The 16,520-nt window shown below is 39.4% G+C and overlaps 1 protein-coding gene across 1 annotated transcript in view; it reads left to right on the top strand.

The window, feature by feature from the left end:
• Positions 1-16,520, top strand: part of LOC128654505 (ankyrin repeat domain-containing protein 40) — an 89,407-nt gene that overhangs the window by 43,495 nt on the left and 29,392 nt on the right. Inside the window, exon 4 of the mRNA XM_053708465.1 lies at positions 8,085-8,263. Within this exon, the coding sequence (XP_053564440.1) occupies positions 8,085-8,263 (179 nt within the window). The remainder of the gene's footprint in view (positions 1-8,084; positions 8,264-16,520) is intronic.

The raw sequence follows: 16,520 nt of genomic DNA, 5'->3' as shown, positions 1-16,520 counted from the left end.
TTAAAGGAGAGGCGGCATGAGAAATAAGTTTGAAATAGAACTGTTTAAAGGTAGAGTCTGAAGACAAGTAAGCGGCATTAAAGGGACATTCCAGCCAAAATTGGAATCTACTTGGATACATTTTAGATTTGAATAGAAGCATTTTTGTAATATACATGCATTAGCAAAAATCCTTCTAGTAAAAGTTATAGCTGTTTCAAAAGTGTATTTAAGTATGCAACGTGCACCAGCATTTTGAACACAGAGAGCCTAAGGTGCTTGTACCATCTGGTAATGACTCAATTTGTTAATTGCTGACATGATACAAGCCCCAGTAATGCTCTGAGCAACTGCAGTATTTAAAATAATGGTGCACCGAGAATATCTTATGTTCACATGCACATGCAGAGAAAAATGCTAACACTAAAACAGTGATAACTTTTACTAGAAGCATTTTTGCCAATACAGGTATATTGTAAATATGTTTCTATTCAGAGTTGTAATTCAACTATGTGCATTTATATTTAGACTGGAATGTCCCTTTAAAGTGAAGGTCAATTTTTTCTGTTCACAATATATCAGGTTGAAGCTTATGTTAGAAACATTAAAGTCGCTCACTTTATATTTCTAAATAATGATTCCTTTGCAAATAAAATTTATATTAATGTACCTCCGTTATCACGCTTAGCTCCGCCCATACAACACTTCCTTATTTTGCTCCTCTGACGCCGCTTTGTTTATTACAAGCGGACTAAGCTTGTGCACCCTTGTTTTCTTTGCAGTGCGCATGCGTATAGTTATCTCAATAGCGCATGCGTTTCATTCACGGCCGTAAGTTTGTATACAATAAGCCAAACAAATTGTATCATTCATTGCCATGCGCGTAACATGAACGAGCATGCCGATGGTGACGCAATATTTCTTTACACGCATGCGCGGAAGCTCTCAATGACGAAAGTGAAAAGGGGCTGGACGCCACGGGGGTAAACAATAGATTGGAGGTAAAATCTGTCAATCAATAGAGGCTTGATGACCGGCGGAATATACTGCATAAAAGGAGCGCATTCAAAACATAAAATTTACAACTTTTGCTTTGATTTCTAAAGTATTTGATGAATGAACATCATACTGATTTTAGATAACATATTAAAAACTGCTAAGCACAACCCCAGACTTGACCTTCACTTTAAGGATATCCTGAAGAGAGGAAGATTTTAAGTATGCTTTAGAAGCGGAGGCTCCTCGAATAGAATGAGCGGTAAAGGAGTCCTCTAAACCAGATAAAAGAATAATCAATTTAACCCATCTGGCAATGGAAGTGGAAGAGACAGGTTTATGAGGGGAAACAAAAGAAATTTAGGAGTTGAGGAGAGGAAGGAGATCTAAGCAAAGAAGTTTGGGTTTCATATTCTTTCAGACAGGAGGCTACACAGAGATTAGGATTATCAGGAAAAAATGGATAGAAGATAGATTTTGAGAGACATTTTAGTTCTGCTTGAAAGCAAAAAGGTGACACCAAAAGGGGAAAACATTTTGGAATTTATGTCAATAGCCTTTACATATGAAACTCTTTGAAAGGACAGGAGACAGAGAAGAGTGGCTAATTTACTGAAGAGTTGTTTGAGAGAAAGATCAGAGTTGGAGGGCCAATTATTTAATAAAGAAATAACAAGATCTACATTCCAGAAAAAGGAATATCTAGGAGCAGGGGGATTTTTTAATCTGATGGCTTTTAATAAACAACAAACATGAGGATGACAACCAATGGGAATATCATTAATAAAGTCATGAGAAGCAGAAATGGCAGAGCGAGCTAAATTAATGGATCTATAAGCGAAACCATTATCAAAATGGGAAGAAAGGTAATTATTTCAGGGAGAGAGGCTGACATGGGATCCAGGTGTCTTCATGAACACCAGCTAGACCATTTAGACCAAGCTGAGAGATAAGGTTTTTGGTTCCTGGAGCCCAGGACTCTTGAAGGAAAGACTGAGACCTATCCAAAAGTCCCTCAAGGGTCCAAGGACCCCTGAAATTGCCCATGCTACCAGGTTGAGGGTTCAGTCTAGGAGGAGAGGGTAAGGGTTCCCGGAAGTTTTCCGGAGGAGATTGGGGAGGGATGGAATTAGAAGGGGAGGGAGAAAGGACAGTTCGGGGAGAGAGGGGTACCAGGATTGAGATTGCCAAAGGAGGGTTATTAGGAGAAGGAAAATTTTAGTTCTGCAAAGATGAGCAAGGGTCCTGGGATCATGGAAAAAGGGGGGAAACATAAGCTTTTTGAGCGGATCAAGGTTGAAAAAAGGCGTCTACAGCTGCGGCTTCTGGATCTGGATGCCAGCTGAAAAAAAATTTCATCTGATGATTGGATCTGGAGGCAAAAAGATCTATACTGAAGGGACCTCTCAGGGAGGCAAGGGAAAATATTGGGCAGCGAGATCCCCAAACTGCTGCTGAATTGGCGAGACCTGGAATGTATTTGGCTTGAATGGAAATGTTGTTTTGTAAGCAATGATTAACAAAATCTTTGGTAATCTCTGAAAGAGGTTTTAATTTGGTACCTCCCAATTTGTTCAGATATCTCACGGCAGAAATGTTGTCCATGCAACGGATCACAGAAATTGCAAAGGAGCCCGCAAGTAATTCCTTGCAATTGATTTGAAGAAGTCTCTCCGCATTTGTCCATTTGCCACCGGTGATAAGAGAACCACATCGGGTCCCCTATCCATAGTTGCTTGCATCTGCTTCTATAACTAGTTCTGGAGAGTTGCCAAAGATTGCTCTACCGTTCCAGGCCTCCATGTGGATTTGCCACCAAAGTAATCCCTGGTGAGCTTCCTGAGAGAGAGAAATGGGGTGGGCATATGAGAGACCTTTGTGAAGGAAATAAAAATAAGGCGTTGAAAAGCCCGGTAATGGAGGGGAGCTGGGAAGATAACTTGGATAGAGGAGGAGAGAAGACCAATGATGCAAGCTAGGAGTCTCAGATAGAAAGTAGGCTTTTTTAGAACAGATGAGATCTCCTTTTTTTTATTGCGTAGATTTTTTTTCTTGGGGATGGCTGAGGGTAGAGGAGAGGGTGTTTATTTGAAAACCCAGGAAAATCAGATTGTAAGTAGGAGTAAGAATGGATTTCTCTTTGTTTATTAGAAATCCAAGGTTCTCTAAAAGGGAGATAGTTAAATTGAGGTGAGAGGACAGAGTAAATTGATCCTGATTTATAATCAGAATGCCATCCAGATAAATTATAAGATGAACACCCCTGAATCTGAGCCAGGCAACGACTGGTTTTAGGAATTTGTTGAAGATCAAAGGGAGAGGACAGTCCGAAAGGAAGACAAGTGAATTGCCATAGTATGTTTTTACAATAAAAGCGGAGGAATTTCCTGTGAGAGGAATGGATTAGAACAGTTAGGTAAGCATCTGTAAGATCGAGGAGAACCAACCAGTCTCAATCTAAGAGAAGATGAATGCCCTCCATCTTGAAATGTTGGTACAGAACGAAGGCATTAAAAGTCCTGAAATTTATTAAGGGCCGAAATTGACTATTTTTTCCTTTTTTACAAGGAAAATGTTGCTTAAGTAACTGTTTCCATCCAAAATGACAAGTTCTGTGGCCTGTTTTGAGGCTAGAGAAGAAATCATCTTAGTCTATGGCGAACTTATCTTGCTTTGAGAACTGGAGAGGAAAAAGTTGTAGAGGGGAAGATGTGAAGTCTATTAATACCCCAGCAGCTGTTTGGAGAACCCATGGATCTGACGTGATAAGATGCTAATTTGTTTGGAAACAGGCGAGTTTGCCACCTATTTTTTGAGGGGGAAAAAAAGAGAAAAATTGGAAAGAAAGGGAATTAATGTGGGGGTTTCTGGAACGTTCTCTTGTATGGAATGATCTTGAAGACCAAGGACGGCTTCTTGAGGGGAAGAAAGTAGGGTTTTGTGTTTGGTATTGGTTGGAATAAAAAAATTGGGACCTGGTGTTAAATGAGTTAAAGGAAGACCGGCCGGGAAAGTGGCCCCTTCTTTTCCCGGCCCTGCCAAAAACACTAGATTGTGTGTAATGTGTATTTTTAATAGTGGACTTGGTTTTTGACAAGGTTTTAAAAGTCTTAGCTTAGTTATTCATTTTGAAAAGGTAAGTATCACCAAAAAGGAGGCTATTGGGGTCTGAGGAACGTTGGGAAGAAGCAAAGTCTGACAATTTGAGGTCTAATCTGCGGATTATACTGCGTCTTCTTTCAGCAACTATAGCTTTGTTGGCATTGCCTAAGGAGGCAATAGATCTTAAAATCCACTCTCTGCTAACATAAGGATCAAGGGAAGAACTAAAAGCAATAGCTTCTTCAGAGAGGTCAAAAAATTCCCATATCCAGGAGTTTATCCTGGCAAGCTCTAAGAAGCCTATCTGAACCCTTTTTAAGGTTGGCTCCTAGGGAACCTAAGAATTTAAGAAGTCTGAATCTATTTCAGGGGTAATGGTAGAATTATAGGGGAGGGAAGGACGGGGCATTCAGCTCTGAGTTTGGATCTGGCTAACTTCTTTAGGGAATTTCTTAAATAATGATCCATGAAATCAGCAATTTCCCTTGAAAACTATTCAGAAGAATGGGAGTGTTGCAAGTCAGGTTTAGTGAAAGGTTTGCCCAATGAGTCTAAGAAAACTTTCTCTTCATAAGAGTTATTTAAATTGGCTTTTTTACGTATTTTATATTTGAGAAAATCATCAAAGTCTAAATTCGAGGAAAAGTCTTCAGACGGTTTATTATTATCAAAATCTGAAAAATATTCCTCCTTTGAGGAGGAAATATCATTATATGGTCTTTTATGAGCTTTCAAAAGGTCTGAGGTGGATTTCCTCAAAGCAGGTTTGTTTAAATTTTGTTTAGAAAAAATACGCCCTGACCTATTTTTGTTAGTGGTCAGGGGTTCTGGTGCCAGGAAAAATCTGCTGGCTAGCAGAGGGACTGCCTGCGGTGTGCATGAGGGCAGTATGAGGGGTGTCTGGTTGAGACAGACTTGGAGGCCTTTTTTGAGTTAAAGAGGGAGAAACGGGTTAAATGCTTCCTTTTTGCTCTGAATTTCTTAGGAGCATTTTGTTCCGAATTTATGACTGCCATTAAAGAATTCATCTTATCAATTTTAGAAATAAAAGATGGCAACTTGTCATTTAATGAGCTTACAGAGTCCTCTAATATTGTCAGATTGGGACATAATTACAGGATAAATGAAGCAGTGTAAGTATCAATTTATTTGATAGTGAAATGTATTGAAAATTTGTTAAAATGTAGAATGAAAACTGACAAACGTTGAAAACCTGAAATAAAAAGAACAAGGGAGACACTTAATGGCCAGAAAAAGGTAGTGTAGTGGAAAGGAGACAAAGAAAAAACTTTTAAGGGGCTTACAATGTTGCAATTTAAGTTTCCAAAGCTAGATGATGAGAATTGAAGGCGGAGAGTTTAGCGATGATGCCTAACCTCTGAGGTAAGACAGAGGGCGGGAAAAGAAAAAACGGATCCGAAAGAGGTGTGGCCTGTCGCGAAAAATGGCGGAAACGGTAAATATAATGCCTGATGAGCAAAAGAAACTAGTAAAGGACAACAGAAGGTATAACCCAACAAGGTAGATAGCACAAAGGGATGAAAAACGGAACTTAATAATAAACCTGAAGGACAGAATAATAATAACATGAATAGAAAAGGAGCATAATATTAATGTACCACACAATAAAAACACTAGTATGAAAGGGAAGACCAAAAATATTCTGAAAAATATAAGGTACTTAACGTGTGAGCCACAAAAGAGAAAGAGGAGGATTAGGGACTATTTGGACAGTATATGGGCACTATGTCTCTTCTCATTGGTTGATTTCATAAGCTCATTTGAATACTTGTTCTCTATTGGCTGTTATCATGTTTTTTGTTTTTGTTGTTACTTGCCTGTAATGTATCTTATTGTCTGTGAAAAGCTGCATAAGTAGTAAAAGAGAAGGAAAGCAAAATATGAGTCTCTGTGCTTGTAATAAAATCATAGGATGGTGGTGTTATTGTGTTATGGCAGCTCCCATAGAAAGCATGTGACTAGCTATACTATTATTTGGGAGCTGTTGCACTTCTTAAACCGTTGAAAGCTCATGACCTGCTATTATTAGCAATAGTTCTTCAACATTTGTTGTACAGCTGTTGCGATCAGTAGTAGGACCAAAAGGATCTAGATCTTTGTGATAACCAACATTAAATTACATTAAAAAAAAGTAATTATCTACCATGTGACGGATGTGTTAAATCCTACTTTAGAAAATGGGTGCAATTTATGGGGTGATAGGTGCTCTGAAAAAAGCGGGTGAGATGAAAAAAAGATGATGTCTAATAAGTACAGGTGATTCACCATGGTGATTTATCTCATCCTAGAGGGTCCTTTGTCTAAGGGTAAAGAGGGGCTCCATTAGTCCCCCTTGCCCTAGCAAAAACTCCCTGGTGCCTAGTGTTGTAGATTAAAACTATTTTATGGCCATCGGCAACATCTTAGATGAGTATTTAAACAAGTGGTTGCTTCTCTAATCTGTGTGGAAGCCAAGATAGGCTCTACTTTTATGGTGCTTCCTCATTTGTATGTGACATCATCACACATGTATGTGATGACCTCATCATGTATCACCGTGATGCATGTAAATAACATATTGCATGTCATTTAACCATAATAGGACAGAATGTGGGTGCAACCAGAAGACTGCTGTGATTTGTGCGCACAGGAGTAAAAGACACCAACCTCCCAGTCACCCTTTGCATTCAATGGGATAGGGAGTGTGTATATCAGAAATTGCTCAAGCTGTATTAATAAAATATTTCAATCAATGCAGAGTTTATTTACTGAAGTTACCATGTTTCCCTCTGACACTAATACTCGATGTCCCCAGTTAAGGCTATCAACGTTATGTAAATGTTAAATAAACTTTTATTTTTGTATATTCTTTGCATTTTCCTTGCAATGATGCCACTAACTTTTTGCCAACACTTTTTTTTTTTATTGAAGACTTGGCTTTAGCTTCAGCATAATGGGAAATTATTCTAGAGTAAAAAAATTACAATATTCAACATTACCAGCATAGATTTATCTCTCATGCATTTTTTTTGGTCATTTCCTGTACTATAGCATTATTAACCTCTGCATAGTATAGAAGAAATACATTTATTTCTTGATTTGTCTAATTTAAACTCTATCAGCTAGGTCTAATATCATGAGCTGAACATGACAGTTCATTGAAAAATTAAACTGGAGAAATTTATACAAAAACTGGAAAAATGTATACAGAAATTAACTGTGAATATTGTAGTTTTCCAGTATAAGAACTGGAAATGCACACTGCAGACTATACAGTACAAGCATATCCCAGCTACATATATGTCCCTAATATTCCTCATCAGTGGTAATAAGATAATAATATGGCAATGCAAACTTTGATAACAAGATGACAGTGGCATTCCTTGTCTATGCCAGTAACAAGTCCAGATTTGGGTGATCCAAAAAAAGGCAAGTTTTGCCATTGAAAAACAATTGCAGCCATGGCTGTGTTGATGTATTCAGGAAGTTTTTACACTTGAACGTTGCATTAATTTGTTGCAAGACTACATTAATAGCTTGTAACTACAAGTTGTTTTTCATCCCTTTTTAAAGCAATTTTACATTTTTGTTATTACCACCAACCCTTTAGTAATATTTATATGGAGATATGAATGTCCTATTGGAGAAGTTTCAAAATATAATACTTCCTTATCAGTAACTGTTTATGTTTTTAGGTCCATAGTCCATTGGGTGTGTTCTATCCTGTCATTTTACAATAGAAGGCAGGAGATATCAGGAGATTTCACAGTTAGTACATGCTTTTTAATGAGTTATGGACCAGGAAGAGAAAATATCTGAACGTAAGATCAATTCTTATTCATTTGTATAATGAACATTTCACTTTTTTATAATTATGTTAAAAAAAAACCTGTGGGTAGTGCTTTTATTTACACAAATTAAATTATAATCAGCCTTATAGATAAAGTTCTATAAACATTGATTAAATAAGTATTGTTGATTTGTAATCTACATTTTTTTCTATGCAGAGTTGGTTCTGAAAGTGAGAATCCACAGACCTTCTGGTGGAGATGACTTCATTGAAGTTGAAATAGACAGAGAAGAACTGACTTACCAAGAACTACTTCGAGTCTGTTGTTGTGAACTGGATGTTCGTCCAGAGCATGTAGAGAGAATCAGGAAATTACCAAACACTATTCTCAGAAGGGTACGTTGTGCTCTGTGTGTCTTTATTTGTGTAGAGCCTTTTAAACAAGCAGGGTTTTCCGCTACACAGTTTTGGCTATAAAAAGTGCATTTTAAAACAGAACTGTTCAGAACACTGAGGATATAAAGTCCCTGGATGAAGAACCTGCACTCTAATCAGTAGTGATTAAGGTTAATTGGTTAGGTAAGTGAGCACCTGGGACTGTTTGTAAAGGTAACAGAGCACCTGCTATGTGTGTGAGTAAAGGTAGGAGAATACCTGGAGGTGTGCGTTAATGGTAAAAGAGCACCATTAGGTGGATAAAGGTAGGAGAGTGCTTGGAAGTGTGCATCATAATGCTTAAAAGGGCCGTAAAACTAATTTTATAAAAAAAATGCAGCAACAAAACCTTTATTAACAGTAATCCACAAATACTCCCTGAAAAAGTATTGAAATATAAAATTGCCATCTTTATTTTACCTCTAAATTTTTTTTTAAATAAGCAACAAAATGTTCTTGCAGTACTAAGGCAACCAATTGTTGCAAGTTTAACTTCATCATTAAGAGAGTTTATGTATATCACCTCTCCCCTCCATGAGGGACAGATAATAAGCGTAGCTCGCTGAGTTGGGATAACAGTCCTAACTGTTTTAGTCAATATATAAATATACATTTTACTTTCAGCCATTATATTATTGACTGAACATTGTATTTTCTCATATAGATATCCACCCCTCCCTCAGTCCATCTACTATTTGAAACACAATAACCCCCCCAGGATACTTACCTATTGTTAGGATGTGTGGGGAGGGGGTGAGTCCCTGTTTGTGATCAACCCTTCATCCAGAAGTGCAAAGGGATATCAAACACATTTTTTCTTTCATGATTCAGAAAGACCCACCAATCAGCAAGCGCTACTCAGGGTTTGAACCAAAAATGGTCCGTCTCCTAAACTTACATTCTTGTTTTTTCAAATAAAGATACCAAGAAAATGTAGAAAAAAAATATGGGAATAAATTAGAAAGCTGTTAAAATTGCATGCTCTATCTGAATCATGAAAGAAAACATTAGGATTTAATATCCCTTTAATTCCCATGGTATTGGAATAAGAGGTCCAACAAGCGCATATATGTGTGATGGTCAGGTGTCCACGTATTTTTAGCCATATAGTTTACATATATAAAGAAAACAAACAAATCTCATATTTCATCTTGAGTGTGTGAGTGCAGTCTATAAGGTGGGCATTGCAGCATCTGATCTGCTGCACCTCCAACCTGCATTGCAAGAAGAAAAAAAATGTGGAAGGGGGACTGGCGACGTGACATTTAAGGAAGCATATAATGCGGTGCAGAAATATAGCTTCCAGATCAATTTGTGAGGTAGGAAGGGGCGTGAGGCACTAAACTCCTCCCCTTTTAAAAGCACTGCTGGCAAAAATAAACTCGATGCTTAAAGACATTAGACAACTATGACAACGTATGGTATTTAGAATAGATATTATAGTTATGATGTGGCTTTCTTGTTTTACCTTTAAATTTGATCAGCAATAAATGATGTGAACATAAGTTGTTTGGTTGGTTTAGACCTTAACCATCTTTTTTTCTACTGAGAAGTTCTTGTTGAGGCAAAATGTCTCCCTGAACTGATCCACTTCCTCCATAGAGAATTATGAGCATTGTTTATCAGACTTGTCAGCAAGTTTAATCCTTTCACTGCTGAGACGTTTCATACCCCCTATGCTAAAGCTCGTTTTGGTCTCATGCACTTATTTATTTAAACATCAGTTTCCAAATCTAAAAACAGCAATTTTGTGTAATTTTCTTCAGCATAAATAGGGAAGCGTACAGTTATGGTTTTACATTTGCCCTCAGTTGACCTTCCCGCTTAGTTTAGGGTCTTATACCTTATACCTACACCCTGCCAAAACTACTTTATATTAGTAAAAAAAAATAATTAAAATCCAAGCAAAAAAACTATTTTTCAAAAAAATGACTCCTATCTTTGCACTCAAAGGGACATTCCAGAAAAAAATAAAAACCACATGGATGCATTTCAGTTTTGAATAGAAGCATTTGTGTAATATAGATGTATTAGCAAAAATGCTTCTAATAAAAGCTATAGCTTTTTCAAAAGTGTATTTAAGTATGCACCGTGCACCAGCATTTTAAACGCAGCACTCGCTCCGAGAGCCTAAAGTGCTTGTACCATATGGTAATCAGTTTGTTAATTGCTCACATGATACAAGCTCCACTGTTGCTCTGAACAGCTGCAGCATTTAAAATGCTGGTGCACTGAGAATATCTAGCAGTGCTTCACATGCACATGCAATGAAAAATGTTAACACTAAAACTTTAATAACTTTTAGCAGAAGCATTTTTGCCAACACATTTATATTGCAAATATATTTCTATTCAAAGATGTAATTCATCTATGTGCATTTAAATTTTGACCGGAATATCCCTTTAAGGGGGCACTCAAGTCAAAATTAAACTTTCATGTAAATTTAACCAACTTTTCAATTTACTTCCATTAACAAAATGTGCACAGTATTTTTGTATTCACACTTTCAGAGTCACCAGCTCCTACTGAGCATGTGCAAAAATTCACAGAATATACGTATATGCATTTTTGATTGGCTGATGGCTGTCACATGATACAGGAGTGGAAATAGACACAACTTTGAAATTTGTGAGAATTTTTTTTACTACTTATTTGAAGTTTAGACTAAGTGCTATTGCATTGTCTTTTTATCATTTATTTGTTAGATAATGCGAATCTGCTGTATTTACTGGTCCTTTAATGATGTTTCAATGTATTTAGATACCTCCAAATGAATTGCTCGAGTCTAAAGGGCATCACAGTCATCATCCTTTGCACTACCAGTGCTTGAGTGCAAAGGATGACTGTCATCCTCCTAGGGGGGGACTGTTTTAGAGATGTTTGTGCTTACCCCCACTCAAACCACCTCTACCCCCCTCCCAGTGCTCCTCTATTGGTCGTCTTATCCACGTGTGTGAGTGGTGATGTCACCAAGCCCCATAAACCCAGAATTGCTAGGCTGCTGCAGACTACAGAAGTGAACCCACAAGATCTACTGTTTGAAAGGTGCAAAAGTCTAAGCACCTTTTTCTTAAAACACACGTCGTCTTAAAGGCCCTTGTTTTAAAATACAGAATCCTGCTTTTGAATAAAGTCACTATAAGATTTGAATAGCCAGGTGATCACTCTGGTAATATAAACTGGCACAAATAAAACGTGGATTTACTTGATTAGAGGCTCATAGGAGCCATTATGTACACTCCAGAGTTATATAAATAAACACAATGGTCCAGATTACAAGTGGAACGCTAAATATAGATTGCATGCAAGCGACATTAGCGCTCCACTTTGTAATACCAGCACACAATAATGTGCACTGGTATAACAACTTAGCCGCAATGTGAATGCGACATCAGAACTTCAGTGCCTGCGAAGGGGGTAAGTCGTGCAGCATTGGCAGCAAATATAAATATGTATGTATATGCTGATATACATGTATATATTGTGTTAATATGAATATATAGACATATTAACATATAAATATATATGTATAATCATATATATATATATATATATATATATATATTTATATATATATATATATATGTGTGTATAATCATCTAAATATATATTTACTGGTAACACACAGTTCCCATAGACTGCAATGTAAAGGCACTTTCTTTTACAAGATACGATGAGTCCACGGATTTCATCCTTGTGGGATATCGCCTCCTGGTCAGCAGGAGGAGGCAAAGAGCACCACAGCAGAGCTGTATATATAGCTCCTCCCTTCCCTCCCACCCCAGTCATTCTCTTTGCCTGTGTTAGTGATAGGAAGAGGTAAAGTGAGGTGTTAGTTTAGATTCTTCAATCAAGAGTTTTTTATTTTTAAAATGGTACCAATGTGTGCTATTTTACTTTAGGGTGTAGCCGTATTCCTTGTCAGCCTCTAGAGTAGAGATACAGGTGGCTTTAAAGCAATGGGAACTGGTGGGGTTTTAGCCTCACTGCGCCTCCCATATTTATGTTGATGGTTTCAGAGAATATTAACTGAGGCCCTTATGTGTTCACAGAGCTGCAGGAGAGAAGAAGACCTCATGGAACTGTGAAACTTTCATGCTGTTACTCAGCATTGAGGTAAGTGCAGTCTTTAGTGGCTGTGCATTCCTCATCTGTTGGGGACTATGGGCTCTGGAAGGGCTGTCCTAGTAACAGGGTGTGGGTTCTCATGGGTACCGGGTAATTGTGATACTGGGTCTTTAAACAAGGGGACTTAGGGCTGACGCTGGGAGAGTGTTTGGAGTGTGATAATAGACTCCGGTTCACGGCTGTGTTAGACAATTTTTTTGTGCGATCGTTTGTGCTGAGTATTAGGTCGTGCCCATGATGGGCGGGGTTTACTCTTTGGCGCGCTTTGTACATTAGACGCGCAGTTTCTTCTCAGGAGAAGCCGGAAGCATCTGTTGCGGCTGTTCGCAGAGTTATCACGATTTGCTCCTTAACCGCATGGTTTGCCGAATAAAGCAAGCGGTTTTAGGTGTCGTTGCCTGAAGTTCTGATTTGTGCCTAGAAGGGTCGGCGGACCGTGGGGGCAGGTAGGCTCCTCAGCAGAGCTGTTGAGGCGAGGTGCTCTAGTGTGCAGCAGTTAATTAACAAATTTTTTCATGTGTTTCAAAAAAAAAAAAAACTGTCATTTTATTTTTTTAAAGGGACAGTACTATCAGAATTATATTGCACTGTTTCTCCTTTCCCTTTTTTATTTTTTGACCATTAGTTGGGTTTTTATTTTTATGTAAAATTATAAAATAAAAATTAAATTTTTCCTAATCTGTCAGTATGGATTCAGATATCCAGACTGCAGCATGCTCCATGTGTTTGACTGCCACTGTGGAACCTCCGGTTCCTTTTTGCCCTTCCTGTTGTGAGAGGGCCTTACATTATAGAGACAGAATTTTTGATAATCCTTTACCTAAGGCAGATGCTTCTCAGGAATCCATAGAAGAGATGCAAGGTATGCCGCAGCTTTCACCCAAGCGTCACAGTCCCTAACGCCCGGGCAAGCAGGGTCATGTATTTCCCCAGTATCTGCAGCGTTTACATTAAAAGACATTGCTGCAGTGATGTCCTCTATGCTTTTTGATGCGTTATCCAACCTTCCTATTTCGCACGGCAAACGTTCAAGAAGGGACACCTATGTGGACACGTATGCCACTGATTCCATGGTGACAATTTTGGATGCACCCTCCAGGGGCTCTGAATTAGAGGTACTCTCTGAGGGTGAACTCACTGAAGCAGGTAGTGCTTTGCCCTTAACTGATCCTGATGTGGTTTCCTTCAGGTTTAAGCTTGAACACCTCCATTTATAACTGAGAGAGGTGTTGGTTACTTTGGATGACTGTGACTCAATCATAGTCCCGCCAGAGAAATTGAGTAAGTTAGACAAATATTTAGAAGTTCCTTCTTACTCAGATGTCTTTCCAGTTCCTAAAAGGACTTCAGATATTATTGCAAAGGAATGGGGAAGACCTGGTATTCCTTTTTCTCCTTCGCCCATATTTAAAAAGATGTATCCTATAGCCGATGCTATTAGGGATTCTTGGCAGACGGTCCCTAAAGTAGAGGGGGCTATTTCTACCCTGGCCAAGCGAACTACTATTCCTATCGGATTAAAGCTCTTAAGTTAGCAAATTTGTTTATTACAGATGCTTCTCTGCAGATTACTAAGTTGGCGGCTAACAGTTTGGGCTTTGCCATCTTAGCACGTCAGGCTTTATGGTTAAAGTCTTGGTCTGCGGATGTGTCGTTCAAGTCTAAGCTTTTGTCTATTCCTTACAAGGGGAAGACCCTGTTCGGGCCTGACTTGAAGGAGATTATTTCTGACATTGCGGGAGGCAAGGGCCATCTCCTCCCTCAGGATAAGAAGTCCAAACAGAGATGTCTACAGAGTAATTTTCGTTCCTTTCAAAATTTCAAGGGAGTTCCCTCTTCCGCTAAACAGGAAGGGGATTATTCACAAAACAAGTCCACTTGGAGACCCGCCCAATCTTGGAACAAGGGTAAGCAATCCAAGAAGCCGGCGGCCATTACCAAGTCGGCATGAAGGGTATTCCTCCCCCAGGGGAAGGTTTTTTCTTTCACGATTATCTGTAGACCAGATAAAGAGAGAGGCGTTCTTACGATGTGTAAGAGATCTATCCCTCATGGGAGTAATATGTCCCATTCCAATACACTAACAGGGACAAGGGTTTTATTCAAATCTCTTTGTAGTTCCCAAAAAAGAGGGAACGTTCCGACCTATTTTAGACCTCAAGAGTCTAAACCAGTTTCTCAGAGTTCCATCCTTCAAGTTGGAAACTATTCGTACCATTCTTCCATTGATCCAGGAGGGTCAATTTATGACTACCGTGGATCTAAAGGATGCATATCTTCATGTTCCTCTCCACAGAAATCATCACAAGTTCCTGAGGTTTCCCTTTCTGGACAAACATTTTCAGTTCGTGGCTCTTCCTTTCGGTCTGGCCACGGCACCCAGAATTTTCACAAAGGTTCTGGGGTCTCTGCTGATGGTTCTAAGACCGCGGGGCATTGCAGTTGTGTCTTATCTGGACAATATTCTGATCCATGCGGTGTCTTATCAGCTAGCAAAGTCTCAAACCGACATTGTTCTATTCAGACAGTTAAAGATTCTGAATACATGCAGATCCCCTCTGTCCAATCCTCGGCCATCAGTGGCTCAGTGCATGGAGGCAATTGGATTGATGGTAGCGGCAATAGACATCGTTCCGTTTGCTCGTTTTCATCTCAGACCTCTGCAACTGAGCATGCTCAGACAGTGGAATGGAGATTACACAAATTTGTCTCCTCCAATAAATTTGGATCAGGAGACAAGGGACTCTCTTCTATGGTGGTTGTCGCTGGATCATCTATACCAGGGGACATGCTTCCGCAGACCCTCATGGGTGATAGTGACAACGGAAGCTAGCCTGATAGGATGGGGAGCAGTCTGGAACTCCCTGAGGGCTTAGGGTGTATGGTCTCAATCAGAGTCTCTACTTCCCATCAACATCCGAGAGTTGAGAGCAATATTCAATGCACTTCAGGCTTGGCCTCAGTTGGCTTCGGCCAAGTTCATCAGATTCTAGTCAGACAACATTACGACTGTTGCTTACATCAATCATCAGGGAGAAACAAGGAGTTCCTTAGCATTGACAGAAGTAGCCAAGATAATTCAGTGGGGGGAGGCTCACACTTGTTATCTGTCGGCAATCCACATTCCAGGAGTGGAAAACTGGGAAGCGGATTTTCTAAGCAGACAGACTTTTCATCCGGGGGAATGGGAACTCCATCCGGAGGTATTTGCCAATCTGGTTCTCAGATGGGGCAGGCCGGAGTTGGATCTTATGGCATCTCGTCAGAATGCCAAACTTCCAGGTCCAGGGATCCCCAGGCCGAACTGATAGATGCCTTGGCAGTGCCTTGGTCGTTAAACCTAGGTTATGTGTTCCCTCCTTTTGCTCTCCTTCCCCGGGGTGATTGCTCGAGTCAAACAGGAGAGGGCTTCGGTGATCCTCATCGCTCCTGCGTGGCCTCGCAGGACTTGGTATGCCGATCTGGTGGAGATGTCATCTCAGCCACCGTGGAAGCTTCCTTTGAGGAAGGACCTTCTCATTCAGGGACCCTTCCATCATCCGAATCTAGTTTCTCTGCAGCTAACTGCTTGGAGATTGAACGCTTGATTTTATCTAAGCGAGGGTTCTCTGATTCGGTCATCGATAACTTGATTCAGGCACGTAAGCCTGTTACTAGAAAGATTTACCATGAGATATGGCGTAAATATCTTTATTGGTGCAAATCCAAGGGGTACTCATGGAGTAGGGTTAGGATTCCTAGGATTTTGTCTTTTCTCCAAGAAGGATTGGAGAAAGGGTTGTCAGCAAGTTCCTTAAAGGGACAGATTTCTGCTTTGTCTATTTTGTTACACAAGCGTCTGGCAGATGTTCCAGATGTTCAATCTTTTTGTCAGGCTCTGACTAGAATCAGACCTGTGTTTAGACCAATTGCTCCTCCTTGGAGTTTGAATTTAGTTCTTAATGTTCTTCAAGGGGTTCTGTTTGAACCTATGCATTCCATAGATATTAAGTTATTATCTTGGAAAGTTTTTTTTTTTGGTTGCTATTTCTTCTGCTCGCAGAGTATCTGGGCTTTCGGCATTACAATGTGATTCTCCTTATCTTATTTT

Source organism: Bombina bombina, chromosome 1 (assembly GCF_027579735.1).
Source record: "Bombina bombina isolate aBomBom1 chromosome 1, aBomBom1.pri, whole genome shotgun sequence".
NCBI lineage: Eukaryota > Metazoa > Chordata > Amphibia > Anura > Bombinatoridae > Bombina > Bombina bombina.
This window is presented reverse-complemented; position numbering and strand designations above follow the sequence as displayed.